This window comes from Sapajus apella, unplaced genomic scaffold (assembly GCF_009761245.1).
Source record: "Sapajus apella isolate SASKATOON/1434 unplaced genomic scaffold, GSC_monkey_1.0 scaffold18, whole genome shotgun sequence".
Taxonomy (NCBI): domain Eukaryota; kingdom Metazoa; phylum Chordata; class Mammalia; order Primates; family Cebidae; genus Sapajus; species Sapajus apella.
The window spans coordinates 11,906,153-11,921,687 of NW_022436958.1; the positions used below are offsets into that span (position 1 = coordinate 11,906,153).

General features: G+C 35.4%; 1 protein-coding gene across 10 annotated transcripts in view; it reads right to left on the reverse strand.

The window, feature by feature from the left end:
- ORC4 (origin recognition complex subunit 4) overlaps positions 1 to 15,535 on the reverse strand; it is a 69,041-nt gene that overhangs the window by 22,966 nt on the left and 30,540 nt on the right. For 8 of the 10 annotated variants that reach the window (XM_032286248.1, XM_032286253.1, XM_032286255.1 and 5 more), the window contains 2 exons: positions 14,336 to 14,412; positions 13,626 to 13,716 (listed from right to left, as the gene is read on the reverse strand). In XM_032286248.1, the coding sequence (XP_032142139.1) occupies positions 13,626 to 13,716; positions 14,336 to 14,412 (168 nt within the window). Of the gene's footprint in view, positions 1 to 1,609; positions 1,794 to 13,625; positions 13,717 to 14,335; positions 14,413 to 15,535 lie in introns of all 10 variants that reach the window. The other 2 variants (XM_032286246.1, XM_032286252.1) reach the window with 1 other exon arrangement.

Below are 15,535 nucleotides of genomic sequence, written 5' to 3' on the forward strand. Positions count from 1 at the left end.
GCAAATATGATCCTCATTTTAAAGTATATAGGTTTCACAACAAGATATCAAAAACAAAAAATTTTCCTGGTTACCTGTATGGTTTTTTTTTTTTTTCCTTTTTTTTTTCCAGGCAGTGCTGAAGAAAACCTGTATGGTTTTTAAAGCATAGGGAATTCTAGGTCCTCTTAAAAGGAGACAATCTCAAGATATCAGCTGTCATACTACCAGTAATAGCCCAGCTGAGAAGTGACATTTAATGAGAAGTAACATTAAAGGACTGTACAGTGGTACTTCTTCACCTCTGGATCAGGTCAGACCCTATAATAGGAGTACATCCACAGATGAGACAAAGTTGCTTCCTCAAAATACTGCTTTCAGCAAGTTTTTCCTAGCAATCCATGGTGTTTCCTTTCCTCCATCTCTTGATATTTTGCTTATATATTTTTTCCTTGGTTATGATTTTGTTTTAATTCATAAAATGTTTTATGTTTTGATGAATTATTCAAAACCACTTCAAATCCTTTCCTAAAAGGAATGAGGATATTAATAATACCTCCATTTCATATATGTGTGAAGAGAGTTGTAAGAGGTTTATAACTTTCTTTCCACTGAACTTAAACAGCAACTTATGCTTTGCTTGGATCAGCCCACTAATATTTTATGGGTTGTGTATATGGTTTGAATTGATAAATATATTAGCAAGTGAGTCTTCAAATAATATTAGCTCTAATCTGGGTATTGCTAAAATTTACTATGTAACTAGTTAGGCAATCAACCATTTAAGTTAGCTTTTTTTCTTGAATATGTTATTGTTTCAAATATTTAAACTACATTGTACACTAAAAATATTTTGTTGGTTATTAATGTTATACTGACCAACATAACCATCTCCTTTACACATTCTTTGTTCCTAAAATTAAATTTTACAAACATAGCAGGATAATTTTCTTAGACCTCCCAGCATCCAGTAATTTTTATGCTCATAAACTATTATACAATTTACAAATATTGTAATAAACACAGGATTCACCAATCTGCAACTAGGAGGAATATCCTATTTAACCATCTAGCAAATCTGTCTACAGTAAATTCCATGTAGAAGAACATTTTCTAAGGGTCAGGTTACAATGGCTCACACCTGTAATCTGCGTGCTTTGGGAGGCAGAAGCAGGAGGATTGCCTAAGCCCAGGAGGTTGAGGCTACAGTGAGCTATGATAGAGCCACTGTGCTCCAGCATGGGTGACAGAGTGAGATCCTGTCTCCTAAAAAAAAAAAAAAATTTTTTTCCCTAGGGCTCAACCTGCCATTTGAAGCCATATCAATTTTTTTAAAAAATAAAATGCCTGTAATATTACAAGCCACACCTTCTATTGCCTTTTTCAATTAACTATAGTTTGAATTTATGTATTTCTGACTGTTTGGCCAAGTATAGTTTTTTAAATATACTATAATCTTGGGGTTAGGATTAGAGGTTAAAACAAACATAAGGCTATAGTCTTATGTTTTAAAATTTGAATTTATATAATTATATTAATATGGCTAGGCACTGTGGCTCATGCCTATAATCCCAGCACTTTGGAAGGCCAAGGCAGGTCGATCACTTGAGCCCAGCAGTTCTAGACCAACCTGGACAACATAGTGAAACTCCGTCTCTACTAAACATAAAAAAATTAGCTGGGTGTGGTGGCAAATGCCTGTCCCAGCTACTCGGGAGGCAGAGGTGGGAGGATTACTTGAGCTCTGGGAGGCAGAGGTTGCAGTGAGCTGAGATCGTGCCACTGTACTCCAGCCTGGGCAACAGAGTGAGACCCTGTCTCAAAAAAAAAAAAAAAAAAAGAAAAGAAAAAAAAATTATTCTATTCTATTGAGAGTTCTTTTCTAAAAATACATTATATCTGATAATTTATTCAATCCATATTTTCTTTCAGGATACTCCCACACATACAACAAATTACAAAAGTAGCACAAGTCAAACAATGCTCCTCATCTCTTCAACCTGTCAATATTAGAGTACATCAGGAATACATGAAACTGTATCAAAATGGAATGCCAGGCAACGGACTCTTCCAGATTCCACTGTAGTAAAACCAAATAAATGACTGCAAAGCGCCAAAATATGGCTGGGGTTTAAGAAACAAAAAGTAGACAAACAGCATGGCCAAGAATAATTGATCCGTTTTATTAACTGATAAATACTATGTCTTAATGCTTTTGCTTTTAAATTTCAGTACATTGATTAAACCTATAGGGGTTTATAAAAAGACACTATAGCACGGGAGGAAGAGAACAACAAGCAGATTAGAAAGATTAAGTGTAAATTTAAAAGATTAAACAAGATGGCTGATTAGAGACTTCTGGTGTTCATATCCCCTACAAGAAAGGACCACAGCAATGAATGAACAGCTAAGATTTGTCTGGCGTGTTGAAGGGAGAGTGCTGGAGTGCAGCAGGGGAGTGGAAACGCATGAATAGTGACTGAAAATCCAGGAGGGCAGTGTGTAGGCACCTGGCCTCTGCAGCGCCATCTCCTGCACCTGGATCAAATCTTCCCATAATCAGGAGGGACTTCCTGTTTTGAGGAAAAGGTAAGCAGAAGATCCCCACCAGCCCTCACTGCCACCACAAACACCTACAGTCCTTACCACAGAAGAATCCCACAGTCCTAGCAAGCCCTGAGTCAAGGTGGAGAGCTGCTGGAATTCAAGCAGCTGCATTGCTCCAGATCATGAAAATAAGGTGTGCACTCTCCATCCCTCACCCACCTATAGACCAACTTGCTGCAGCATGGCACCATTGAGGCCAGAGCCACCTCTGCTGTGTGCCTTGCTCTGCAGGCCAGTAGCCACTGCACCTTTCCAGTGCTAGGGCTCCATCTTCATTCCACCAAACCCACATAGGTGGCTGAATACAGCAACTCTAGCTGCCTGGAGTCTGAGCCTATAATTGGCTATGACTCTGGTCCCCCACAGCAGGGAAACCAGGCTCTTACTGCCACACTTCTAGTCAGAGGGCCAATCTGGCAGTCCCACCCAGGGTAAACCCTCACTTGAGCTGACCAAACCACTGTGTGGCTCTCTCCCACGAAGGAGAGGTTCCTGAGCAACCAGGCAGCTGACACATTCCTTGGGCTTGCAGAGCAGCTATGTACCCACACTCATGAACCTGAGAAACAGCCCCACAATACTGTGTTCCTCCAGCAGACACACCCCTGGCTTGCCCAATGGTCCTGCGTCTACAATCAGGGCCTGAAAATAGCCCAGAAGGTTACCTCTGGCAGTCATGCCCCCAGCCCAGCCAAGCAGCCATGAGACATGACTTGTACCTGAGAAACAGCCCTATGGGCCACCCATGGTGAATACACACCTTGCACAGGGAGGCCAAGCATCCCTGTGAACACAGACTGGGTCTGAGAAGTAGCCCTTTGGGCCATGCTTGAGCCTGCCAAGCAGTCTTGTGTTCACATACAAAACCTGACAAACAGTGTGGCCTCCCTACAACCCCGTCAGACATGCCCCAGGACCAGCCAAGCAATCGTGTGCCCATGCCCCTAACCTGAGAAGTACACTCGCCAACTGCCACTAGCAGACACATACCCTAGCTGGCTGGGCAGCGTTACACCCTAGGCCTACACATCATCCCTGAGGGTTGCCTCTGGCAGACACTCTTTTGGGCCAGCTGAGCAGCCCTGCGCCTACTTCCCAGGTCTACAAAACAGCCCAGTGGGCCATATGCTGCTGAAAAGTTCCTAGGCCAGCCAAGCAGCAGTGTCACAGGCCTGAGAAACAGCCTCACAGGCCACCCCTAGTGGGCATGCCCATAAGCCAGCTGAATAGCCTTGTGCCTGCACCCTGAACCTGAGAAACAACCCTGTGGAACTCCTCAGCAGATATGGCCCTAACCCAGTCAAGCAACTATATTCCTATACCTCTGGTGGGGTCAAGCAGCCTTACACCCGCATCCCAGGCATCTCCTGGGCCTGAGAAACAAACCAGTGAGTTGCTCCTGGTAAGCATTCACCCAGGCCAGCTGAGCAACCATGTGACTATGCTCCTGGGCACATTAATAGTTCCATCTGCCAGAGGGTCTGATCCCAAGGTGGTTGAACCACCACATACATGCACATGCCCCCAAACTGAGAAAGAGCCCAGCAAACCCACTCCTGGCAAAGCTGTACAACTGCCACCACAAACTCTCAGCCTAGGCCACTGAGACACTTGTAAATGACACTAGTGTGGATTACAACTGAAGAAAACTACACAAAGACCACACTACTGTATCCAAATAGAACCAAGGCCAATGGACCACACCAAACCAACACTCCAGACTCATTCACACAAATAAATATTTCTTTATGACATCAATTCTATAACATTGGAAAAGGCAATTTTGCTTTTCTACCTGAGGCATACCAATCAATATATGGACATATTAAACATGAAAAAGCAAGAAAACATGACACTTTCAAAGGAAAACAACAATTCTCTATTAACAGACAGGAATCATAAGGAAATATAGAAAATGAAAGAATTTAAAATAATAATTTTGACAACACTCAGTGAAATTCAAGAGAATACAGATAGAAAATTAAACAAAATCAGAAAAACAATTTGTGATTTGAATAAGAAATTAAGCAGAGATACCATAAAAAAAACAAACAGAAATCCTACAGCTGAAGTGAATGAAATAGAAAATACAACTGAGACCTTCAACAGACTACACCAAGCATAAGAATTTCTTAAATTGAAGACAAATTGTTTGAAATAACATAGGCAAAAAAGAAAAAAAAATAGAATGAAGAAAGCCTACAGGATTTATGAGACATCATTAAGTGAACAAATATTTGTATTATTGTCCTTTCAGAAGGAGAAAAAAAGGAAAAGGTGAGAAAAACATATTTAATAAAACAATAGTTAAAAAATTCCCAGTTCTGGAGAGGAATGGACATCCAAAGCTTTGAAGATCAAAACTCCAAATAGATTCAACTCAAACAGATCTTCTCTGAGGCATATTGTAGTCAAATTGTCAAAAGTCAAAGAATTAAAGCTAAAGTGTCAAGTCACTATAAGGGAATCCCTATAATACTAACAGTGAATTTCTTCTTCTTTTAATTAAAAATCTTAAACTCTTTATCCTTTTTTAAAAAAAAATAATATTTTAAAACATTTTTCATTCTTCTTTACATTTTAGCTGATTGTTGGAATAAAAAACAGCAGATTCCTCAAGAGAAACCTGACAAGCCAGAGGGGAATGGATGATACTCTAAAAGCTCAGAATGAAAGAACTGTCAGCTAAGAATATAATACCCAGCAGCTTCAGAAATAAAGGAGAAATAAAATCTTTCACAGACAAGCAAAAACTAAGGCAATCCGTCATCACTAGACCAGACTTACATGAAATGTTGAAGGGAGTCTTATATCCATAAATGAAAAAATGATAATCACCATCATGAAAACATGCGAAATTATAAAACTCACTGGTAGAGCAGATATATAAAGGCAAAAGAGAAAGGATCAAGCCTTAACACTACAGAAAAGCACCCAACTGGAAAAATAAATGAGAGGAAATAAAAAACAAAGGATATACAAAAACAACCAGAAAACAATCACTAAAATGACAGGGTAAATACTCACTTATTGAAAATAATCTTGAATATAAACCAATTAAGTTTCCCATTTAAAAAATACAGACAGGTAGAACAGATTAAAAAAAAAATAAATAAAAACTCAATTATATGCTGCTATAAGAAACTCACCTCCCCTGTATAGACACACAGACTTAAGGTATAAAAAAAGATATCCCATGAAAATGGAAAATAAAAATAGTAAGAGGAACTATACTTATACGAGTCAAAATAAAAAGTTGTAAAAACAAAGAACATTATATAATAATAAAAGGATCCATTCAACAAAAGAATATAACAGTTGTACATATAAATGTACCCAACACTGAAACACTCAGATGTATAAAGCAAGTATTATTAGATCTAAAGAGAGATAGATTAGATTAAAATAACAGGAAGTTCAAAACCCAACTCTCAGCATTGGACAGATAATTTAGACAGAAAATCAGTGAAGACAGATTGAATTTAAACTTTACCACAGACCAAATGGACCTAATAGACATTTATGGAACATTTCACCCAACAACTGCACAATGTACATTCTTCTCATCAGCACACAGAAGATTCTACAGGACTGACCTATGGTTAGGAAACAACAGAAGTCTTAAACATTAATCATATAACGTATCTGGTCTGGCCACAATAGAATAAAACCAGATAGCAACAATAAAATAACTGGCTAGGTGCAGTGGCTCACACCTGTAATCCCAACATTTTGGGAGGCCAAGGTGAGAGGATCCCGTGAGCCCAGGAGTTTGAGAAAAGCCTGGGCAACATAGGGAGCATAGGGAGACCTTGTCTCTATTTTTTTTTAAAGTACTAATAATACAAATAAGAGGTGTCAGGGCCACCCCATGTTGGGTACCACTGTTGGGGTCACCACCTGTGGGGGTCTGTCCTGCAGTCCCAGACTCAACAACAGATGAATAAAGTACACTGACACACAGATATTATGCTTTGACAATTCAACTGAGGGTCCATGCGGCTTCTTACAGACTCACTGGAGAGCACTGTAAACAGTTGCAACCACTGGCCCTTATTAGCCAGTGAGACTTGCATTTATTTAGTAGAGTTTAATTGACAAAGGCTTGAGTCAACAACACTAGAGTGAAGATTAAAGCACAGGTTCTGATGCCCAAAGCAAACACCATTAGAGGATAATATCCCTGGTCAACCTTCCCCAGAAAGCGCCATACCACTCAGGTTAGTTTTAAGACCACATGAGTAAACAAGTTAGTTAGGTAAACTCCCCCATATATTCTAGCTATTTGCTTTACTTATTAACTAAATGTAAAGGGTTTAGGCTGCCTTCAGTCGAAACTTCTACTGAAACTATGAAAAAACCCTTAGGCCTTCCAAAAGGGTTTGAGACTATATACTATAACTTTCTCTACTATTTTCACCTTAATATTTTTGCCACCATCCTGAGTGAATTCCCACAAAAGGAACATTAGAAACTGTACAAAAATATGGAAATTAGACAACATGCCCCTGAACAAACAATAGGTGACAAAAGAAATTAAGAATATTACAGATTCCTAGAAACAAAATGAAAATAGAAACACAACATACCAAAACTTAAGGAACACAGCAAAAACAGTATTAAGAGGCAAGTTTATACCAATATATGCCTACATCAAAAAACTAGAAAATTTTCAAATAAAGAATCTAACAATGCAGTCCAAAGAGCTAGAAGAGAATAAACCAAAACCCAAATTAGTCAAGGGAATAATAAATATCAGAGAAGGAATAAACAAAATTGAGACTAAAAGAATAATATAAAAAATCAGTGAAAAAAAGTTGTTTAGACTAAGAAAGAAAGACCAAAATGAATAAATGAGAAATGAAAAAGAAGACATCACACTGAATATAACAGATATAAAAAGGATCATTAGAGTACTATGAAGAACTACGCATTAATTAATTACAAAACCTAAACGAAATAGGTAAGTTCCTGGACACATAAAACCTCTCAATATTGAAGCAAGAAGAAACAGAAAACCTGGAGAGACCAATAACCAATAGTGAGGTAGAATCAGAATAAAAAGTCTCCAACAAAGGAAAATCCAGTACTGGATGGCTTCCCTGCTGAATTCTATTAAAACCTTAAAAAATTAATGCCAATTCTTCTAAAACTATTTCAAAAAATTCACGCAGAGGAAATTCTTCCTAATTCATTCTATGAGGGCAGCATAACCCTGACATCAAAATTAGACAAGGATAAAACAGCAACAAAAACCATAAATCAGTATCTCTGATGAATATAGATGCAAAAGTCTTCAACAAAGTATTAGCAAGCTGAATACAAAAAGATCATTCACCATGATCAAGTGGGATTTATCATCCCAGAGATGCAAGGATGGTTTAACATATGCAAATCAATAAACATTATGCAACACATCAATAGAATGGAGGCCAAAAACTACATGATCATCTCAATGGATGCAGAAAAAAATGTGATAAAATTCAGCATCCCTTCATGATAGAAACTGCCAATAAATAGGTATAGAGAAAAAGCACCACAACATAATAAAGGCCATATATGATAAACCCACAACTAATGTCAGAGAGAAAGGAGAAAAAGCTGAAAGTTTTCTCTGTGAGAATTAGAACAATACAAGGATGTTCACTCTACCCATTATTATTCAACATAGTATTAGACCTTGAAGCCAGAGCAATATGGAAAGGAGGAAGTCAATTCATTCCTCTTTGTAGATGACATAATCTTATATATAGAAAAACCTAGAGACTCTACCATAAAGAACTCTTAGAATTTCAGTAAAGTTGAAGGCTACAAAATCAATGTACAATAACCAGTACTGTTTGTATACACTAACAACAAACTAGCTAAAAAAAAAAATATCAAGAAGTCAATCCCATTTACAAGAGCTCCTAAAAAAAATTTAATTACTGATGAATAAATTCAATCAAGGAAGTTAAAGGTATAGTTTTTGTACAAGGAAAACTACAAAGCACTAAAGAAAGAAAGTGAAGAGGATAGAAACAAATTAAAAGACATCCATACTTACAGATGGAAAGAATTAAAATTGTTAAAATTACTATACTACCAGAAGCAATCTACAGTTTCAATGATATTCCTATCAAAACACCAATGATATTCTTCACAAAGATGGAAAAAAATCCTAAAGTTCATATGAAACAACAAAAGGCCCCAAATGTCCAAAGCAATCCTGAGCACAGGAATAAGGCTAGAGTCAACATACTACCTAACATCTACTACCTAACTTCAAATATACTACAAAGTTGTAGTAACCAAAACAGCATCATACTGGCATAAAAACAGACATGTAGACCAATGGAACAGAATAGAGAACCCCAAAATTAATCTGCTTATTGACAGCCAACTGACTTTTACAAAAGCTAAGAACATTCATTGGGGAAAGGACAATTTCTTCAATAAATGGTGCTGAGAAAACTGAATATCCCTATGCAGAAGAATTAAACTAGATTCACATCTGTCATCCTACACAAAAATCAATTCATAATGGATCAAAGACCTCAATGTTAAGACCTGAAATTATAAAACTACTAGAAGAAAACATAGGGTTGTAATACTTCAGGACACTAGGTCAAAGAAAAGATCTTATGAATAAGAATTCCAAATCACAGACAACAAAAAAAGAAATAGACAAATCAGATGACATCAAACTCAAAAGATTCTGCATAGCAAGGGAAACAATCAACAGTCTAAAAAAAAAAAAAACAACCTACAGAAAAAATGAAAATATTTGCCAACTATTCATCTGATGGGAGATTTATATCCAGATTACACAAGGAACTCAAATATCTCAAGAGCAAAAAACCAATTTGCTTAAAAAACAGGCCAATGATTTGAACAGACATTTCTGAAAAGACATACACATGGCCAACAAATATATGAAGAAATGCTTAACATCATTAATCATCAGGGAAATGCAAATAGAAACCACAGTAAGATATCATCTCACCCCAGTTAGGATATCTATTTTCAGAAAAACAAAAAATAATAAATGCTGGTGAGGATGCAAAGAAAAGGGAACTTTTATACACCATTGGTGAGAATGTAAACTAGTACAGCCAATATTGAGAAAAGTACAAAGGTTCCCCAAAAAACACTACAAATAGAACTACCATATGGTCCAGCAATCACACTACTGAAAATTTATATAAAGGAAAGGAAATCATTACATCAGAGAGACATCTGAACCCCTGTATTTATTGTTGTATTATTCACAATAACCATGATACAGATGAACTTAGGTCCAACAACAGATGCATGGATAAAGATTATGTGTATATATACACAATGGAATACTGTTTAGCCATTAAAAAAACAAAAAGAAATCCTGTCATTCACAGCAACATGGATGGAACTGGAAGAAGTTATGTTAAATGAAATAAGCCAGGAAAAGAAAGTTAAACACCATGCATTTTCACTCATCTATGGAAGCCAAGAAAAGTAAATTTTATCGAAGTCAAAAGTAGAAGAGAGGATAGGGTAGGAAGGGTAGGAGGAAAGGAGGGCTAGGTAGAGATTTAATTACAAATACAAAATTATAACAAGATGGGAGGCGTAAGTTATAGTGTTGTACTATCATTGTTCTGTAAATATAGGATGACTGTAATTAACAATAATAGTTTCCAATAGCTAGAAGGAGGATACTGGATGTTCCCAACACAAACAAATGATAAATGTTTGAGATGACTGACATGCTAATTACTCTGATTTGATCACTATACATTATATGTATCAAAATATCACTATATACCCCATCAAAATGTATGAGTCAGTTTAAAAATAAAGTAAAAAAAGGTTAATTACTACTTAAAATGTTTATTTTATAAAATAAATGTTTTGAGCTATTTAAGCCAGACTTACACAAGAAGGAAAGATTGTTAGAAAACTGAAATGCAGTATCACATTAGAAGCAAATGATAGAACTGGCAGTAAAGAAACTCACATTGGCCATATGGTAGAATGCTTAGAGGAGGAGAAAAAAACATGAAAAAAGATGGTAGGCACAGACAAATGAAAACCAAGATTTAAGAACTGAATATTCTAATATTGGATATTCATTTTCCCTAATCCTAAGAAAAAATAAAAGAGAACATTCAAAAATAAAAGGTTATTTAGTGAAGAATATCTCTAAATTTATACTAAAACAGTATACAGAATATCAGTGAATTTTTGACTCTTAGACATAGTCTATGAATAACTAATGCAATAGGAAAAGAAAAATAAAAGGTTTAGAGATAGGGAAGAAATAATTAAACTTGTCTTTGCTCACAGATAACAAAATTATCTAAGTAAAAAATCTCAAAGAATTGACAAAACAAACAAACAAAAAAAAAAAACTCCTGGAGTTGAGAAGCAATTATAGTAAAGTTGCAGAATACAAGGTAATCTATAAAAGCCAAGTGTTTAGCCATATACTAGCAATGAACATGTTAGAAAAGAAAATTTTAAAAACATAGTACTATTCACACTGGCACCAACAAATAAAAAATTGGTATAAAACTAATAAAATATGTATAAGATCTTTATTAAGAAAACTATAAAAACTGATGAAATTCCTAAATAAAGAGATACTCCATGAATGGGAAGACTCAATATAGTTAAATGTCCATTCTTCTTCATGTGATATGTAAATTCAACACAAAATCCCGGCAACTCAATACAAAGATTCTAGGAATTTGTTGAATATGCACAAAGTAAATCTAAAGTTATTATGAAAGGGCAAAGTATCCAGACAGCCAACACAATACTGTAGAAAAACAAAGTCAGAAGACTGACAGTAATTACCTTAAAGACTCACTAAAAATCTACGGTAATCAAAACAATGTGATATTGGCAAAAGAATTAATAAAGCAAGGGAATAGAAAGAGAACCTAAAAAGAGACCCACACAAACACAGTCAACTGATCTTTGACAAAGAAGCAAAGGCGATTCAATGGATGAAAGATACTCTTTCTCTAACTGGACATTCATTTGCAAAAAAAAGAAAAAAAAAATCTAAATACAGACCTTACACCTTTCACAAAAAGCAACTCAAAATGAATCATAGACCAGATGTAAAATGCAGAACCATAAAGCTTGTAAAAGATACACAGGAAAAAATCTAGATGACCTTGGGTTTGGTGATAAAGCTTCGAATACAACACAAAAATCATAATCCATGATAGAAAAAACTGACAAGATTATTAAAATCAAAGACTTCAGCTGGGCACAGTGTTTCAGCTCTGTAATCCCAGCACTTGGGAAAGCTGAGGCAGGAGGATTGCTTGAGCTCAGGAGTTCAGGGCCAGCCTGGGAAACATAGGGAGACCCCTATATCTACAAAAAATTTAAAGAAAATTAGCCAGGTGTGATGGTGTATGCTTGTAATCCCAGGTATTCGGGAGGCTGAGGTGGGAGGGCTGCTCGTGCCCAAGAGGCCGAGGCTACAGTGAGCTGTGATCATGCCACTGCACTTCAGGCTGGGTGAAAGAGTGAAAGAGTAAGACCCTATCTTGTAAGTAAGATAGATAAATAGATAGATAGATAACTATTCTACCAAAGATACTATTAATAATATGAAAAGACAGAACAAGATCCAGTCTCAAAAATAAGTAAATAAAAACCTCTGCTCTGCCAAAGACAATGTTAATATTATGAAAAGAAAAGCCCCAGACTGTAAGAAAATACTTGCAAAACAAAACTGAAATCAGAAATATAAAGGACTCTTAAAACCTATCAATAGGAAAACAAAGAACCCAAATTAAAAATGGGCATAAGATACCTCACCAAACATATACAGATGAAAAATAAGTGTATGAAAAGATACTCAACATCATGTCATTAGGAAATTACAAGTAAAAACAATGACACCAATATGTATTTCTTAGAATGGTAAAATTTAGAATGGAAAAATTTAATTTTGTTTCTTAAATTTAAAAATTTGAAATTTAAAATATTCCACATAGTCCTCTTGTGAAAACTACCCAAAATAACAGTGAATTCAAGTGCAAAGGAAAAGCATAATAAAAAAACAAGAATAAAGAAGTAGTGATTATAGAAGCTGAATATGAGGACTAAATCAAATTCAACATAGATTTGAAACTAAAAAATTACTGTAAATATGATTATAATAAATGAAAATTTGTGAAATATTAAAAGAAATTATCTAGATGTAAATTTTCAATTTATGTACTTTAAACAATATTCGAAATGAGTGATAACAATAAAATCCTAATGTACTCATCTTAATAATGTAATTTCAATATATCTTGCTTAAAATGCTAAAAAAATTTTACTTATCCATATTTAAAGTACATTAGTCAAAAATTGAAATGTATTGCATAAAATACATGAGAACAGATTTTACACATACTACTTAGCATTGAAAGTAACTACTTTCAAGAGTTAACACTCATAATTTGTCTCCTATATTACATAAAGGATATGAAAGACAAGAATAAGAGGAAATAAGATTTTTTTTGAGGTAACTAAGCAAATATGATAAAGAGGGAAAGGAGATAAGAATTATATAAGATGTGAGCATGCACTGAAAAATTGTGTAAGTGCAAGTTAGGGTTAAACAATAAATAGTAATGATGTAGGAAAAGTAAAAAGAATGAATGATATGATAGTTCCCTAACCTATAACAAAGGGAAAAACCCTACCTTGCAGCATTGATGTAAAGAATAAATGAGATAACACAGATAACAAGACACATAGTACATGCTCAATAAATGCTAGTTTCTTTTTCCACTGGCAATCTCTACTTCTTTAAGGACAAAGACCAAGTTGGAACAAACATCACTTGACAATCTGGCACTAGGAGGACAAATAAAGGAAAAAAAGGTCTGCTATACTCAAGCATACCACCCTAATTTATAAAGTTTTACATGTCTTCTATGATTAAAAAAGAAAAAACCAAAAGAGTAAAATGTTACAAAATGATGAAATGGAAAACATTTTCAGTATCATACAAAATAAGAATCATCACATGCCAACAAACACCAGAAATCAACAGCTTTTACCATAGTTTTTCCTGATCCTCGGGGTCCAATAATGAGTACAGAGTTACTTTCTCCATGGATAGCAGTTCTTTTTAGCAGCTCACTTAAGTGTCTAAAATGACATAAATAGGATAAACTTTACAAAATGAAGCTGGAATAATTTGTTAGGTTGTAGTTTTTAAAAGGCGTATTTGAATATACACAGAAATTTCCTTTCTTCTGTCCCTCTGGACACTTGGCCTAGCCTCTGAATGGTCCTAAATAGAAAAATAGAAAAGAAATAGTAGAGCAGTATTGATTCTCTGAAATCTTCAAGTGAACAACGTAGTCAGTTTGGAATATATTGATTTTTATGATGGTAAGGGACAAGGGACAATAGTGGCAACTCTCAGGACCCTTTGATTCAAATCTCTTTTCCTACTAATACTTTGGACTTTTACTCCATAGCTGGCTGCTGGGTATTAAGAGCCAGATGGTTAGAATTCTTTTGATAGTATCAGATAACAGAAACAAAACAAGATTGAAAGTTAAAGAGCTTTCTCATTATGGATATATTTGTATCTGCTCCTGCTTCATGATATGCAGTGTTTCCATAAACAAGGCAAAATTTTTTACTTCTATAAAAGGGTCTTTTAGCTTTATTTAATAACAAATTTGTTACAATAATTTTTGCAAACCTGGAAGGCATCTGTAAGTAGGTCCCTAACAGTCAAAGGGACAACTAGACTTACTTATATTGTACTTGCGCTCCAAACAGGTTACTATGTGGACTCTGATGACAAAATCTTTCACGTAAAATTCTTTGTACCTGATGAAAATAAAGTGAATAAATATAAATAAAAATATTACACATGAAATAAAAAATGAATGAGAAAGCACATTTACAATACTCAGAATTAGGAATTAATGAATCAATTCAACTCTCTCTAAATTCTTATCCTCTAGAGTTCTGACATCATTTTCATAAGTTTTCAAATTAATGGTCTTCTTACCTATCTCAAGTCCCATAGGAAGAATGAGAGTTTAGTTAGGAAGGTTTCAACAAGAGGGAATCACTTACTTTAGCTATATTAGCAACTTAAGGGCTGTTTTAATGCAGGTGAATGAGTTAAGAAAAAAAAAATTATTATAAGGAGCTTTATATTTTGAGTTTACTTTAGAACGAGGACCTTAGACTTAGTCATGAAAATTTATGTCAAATAATCTAGCACAGTCTTTAAAAAGATGGACCATTAAAGTCATTCCTTTTTTGGATCTGCAGCTAATAAAGAGGTCTTTCAGAGACAAAAGCCTTAGGGTGCTATCTCAGATTTGACCCCATGGACTGGAATTAAAAACCTCCAAGAATATTTGCTTCTCCCAGGCTGATAGCATGGAACTAATCCTTCATGTATCAAAGAAATAAATTTGAGTTCTTATTCCATGTACAGAGGCTAAGCAAAGAAAATGACTCACTAGGGACAAAACCATCTATACTTGTTCATTATAAAGTAAGTTAAAGAATAAGGGCATTGACTCTAGAAGCTATTATATGAATTTTAAACATTAAGTCTTTTCTAAATTTTAATTTATTTATCTATAAAATAGGGACAATGACGCCTTGTGGCAGGCCTGTTTTAAAGATTAAAAAAGGGGGCGGATTGCGGTGGCTCATGTCTGTAATCCCAACACTTTGAGAGGTTAAGATGGGCAGATTGCTTGAGGTTAGGGGTTCAAGACCAGTCTGGCCAACAAGGTTGAAATCTCTTCTCTACTAAAAATTCAAAAATTAGCTGGGCATGGTGGCAGGCGCCTGTAATACCAGCTACTTGGCAGGCTGAGGCAGGAGTACTGCGTGAACCCAGGAGGCTGCAGTTGCAGTGAGCTGACATTACACCACAGCATTCCAGCCAGGACAACAGACCAAGACTTGGTCTCAAAAAAAAAAAAAA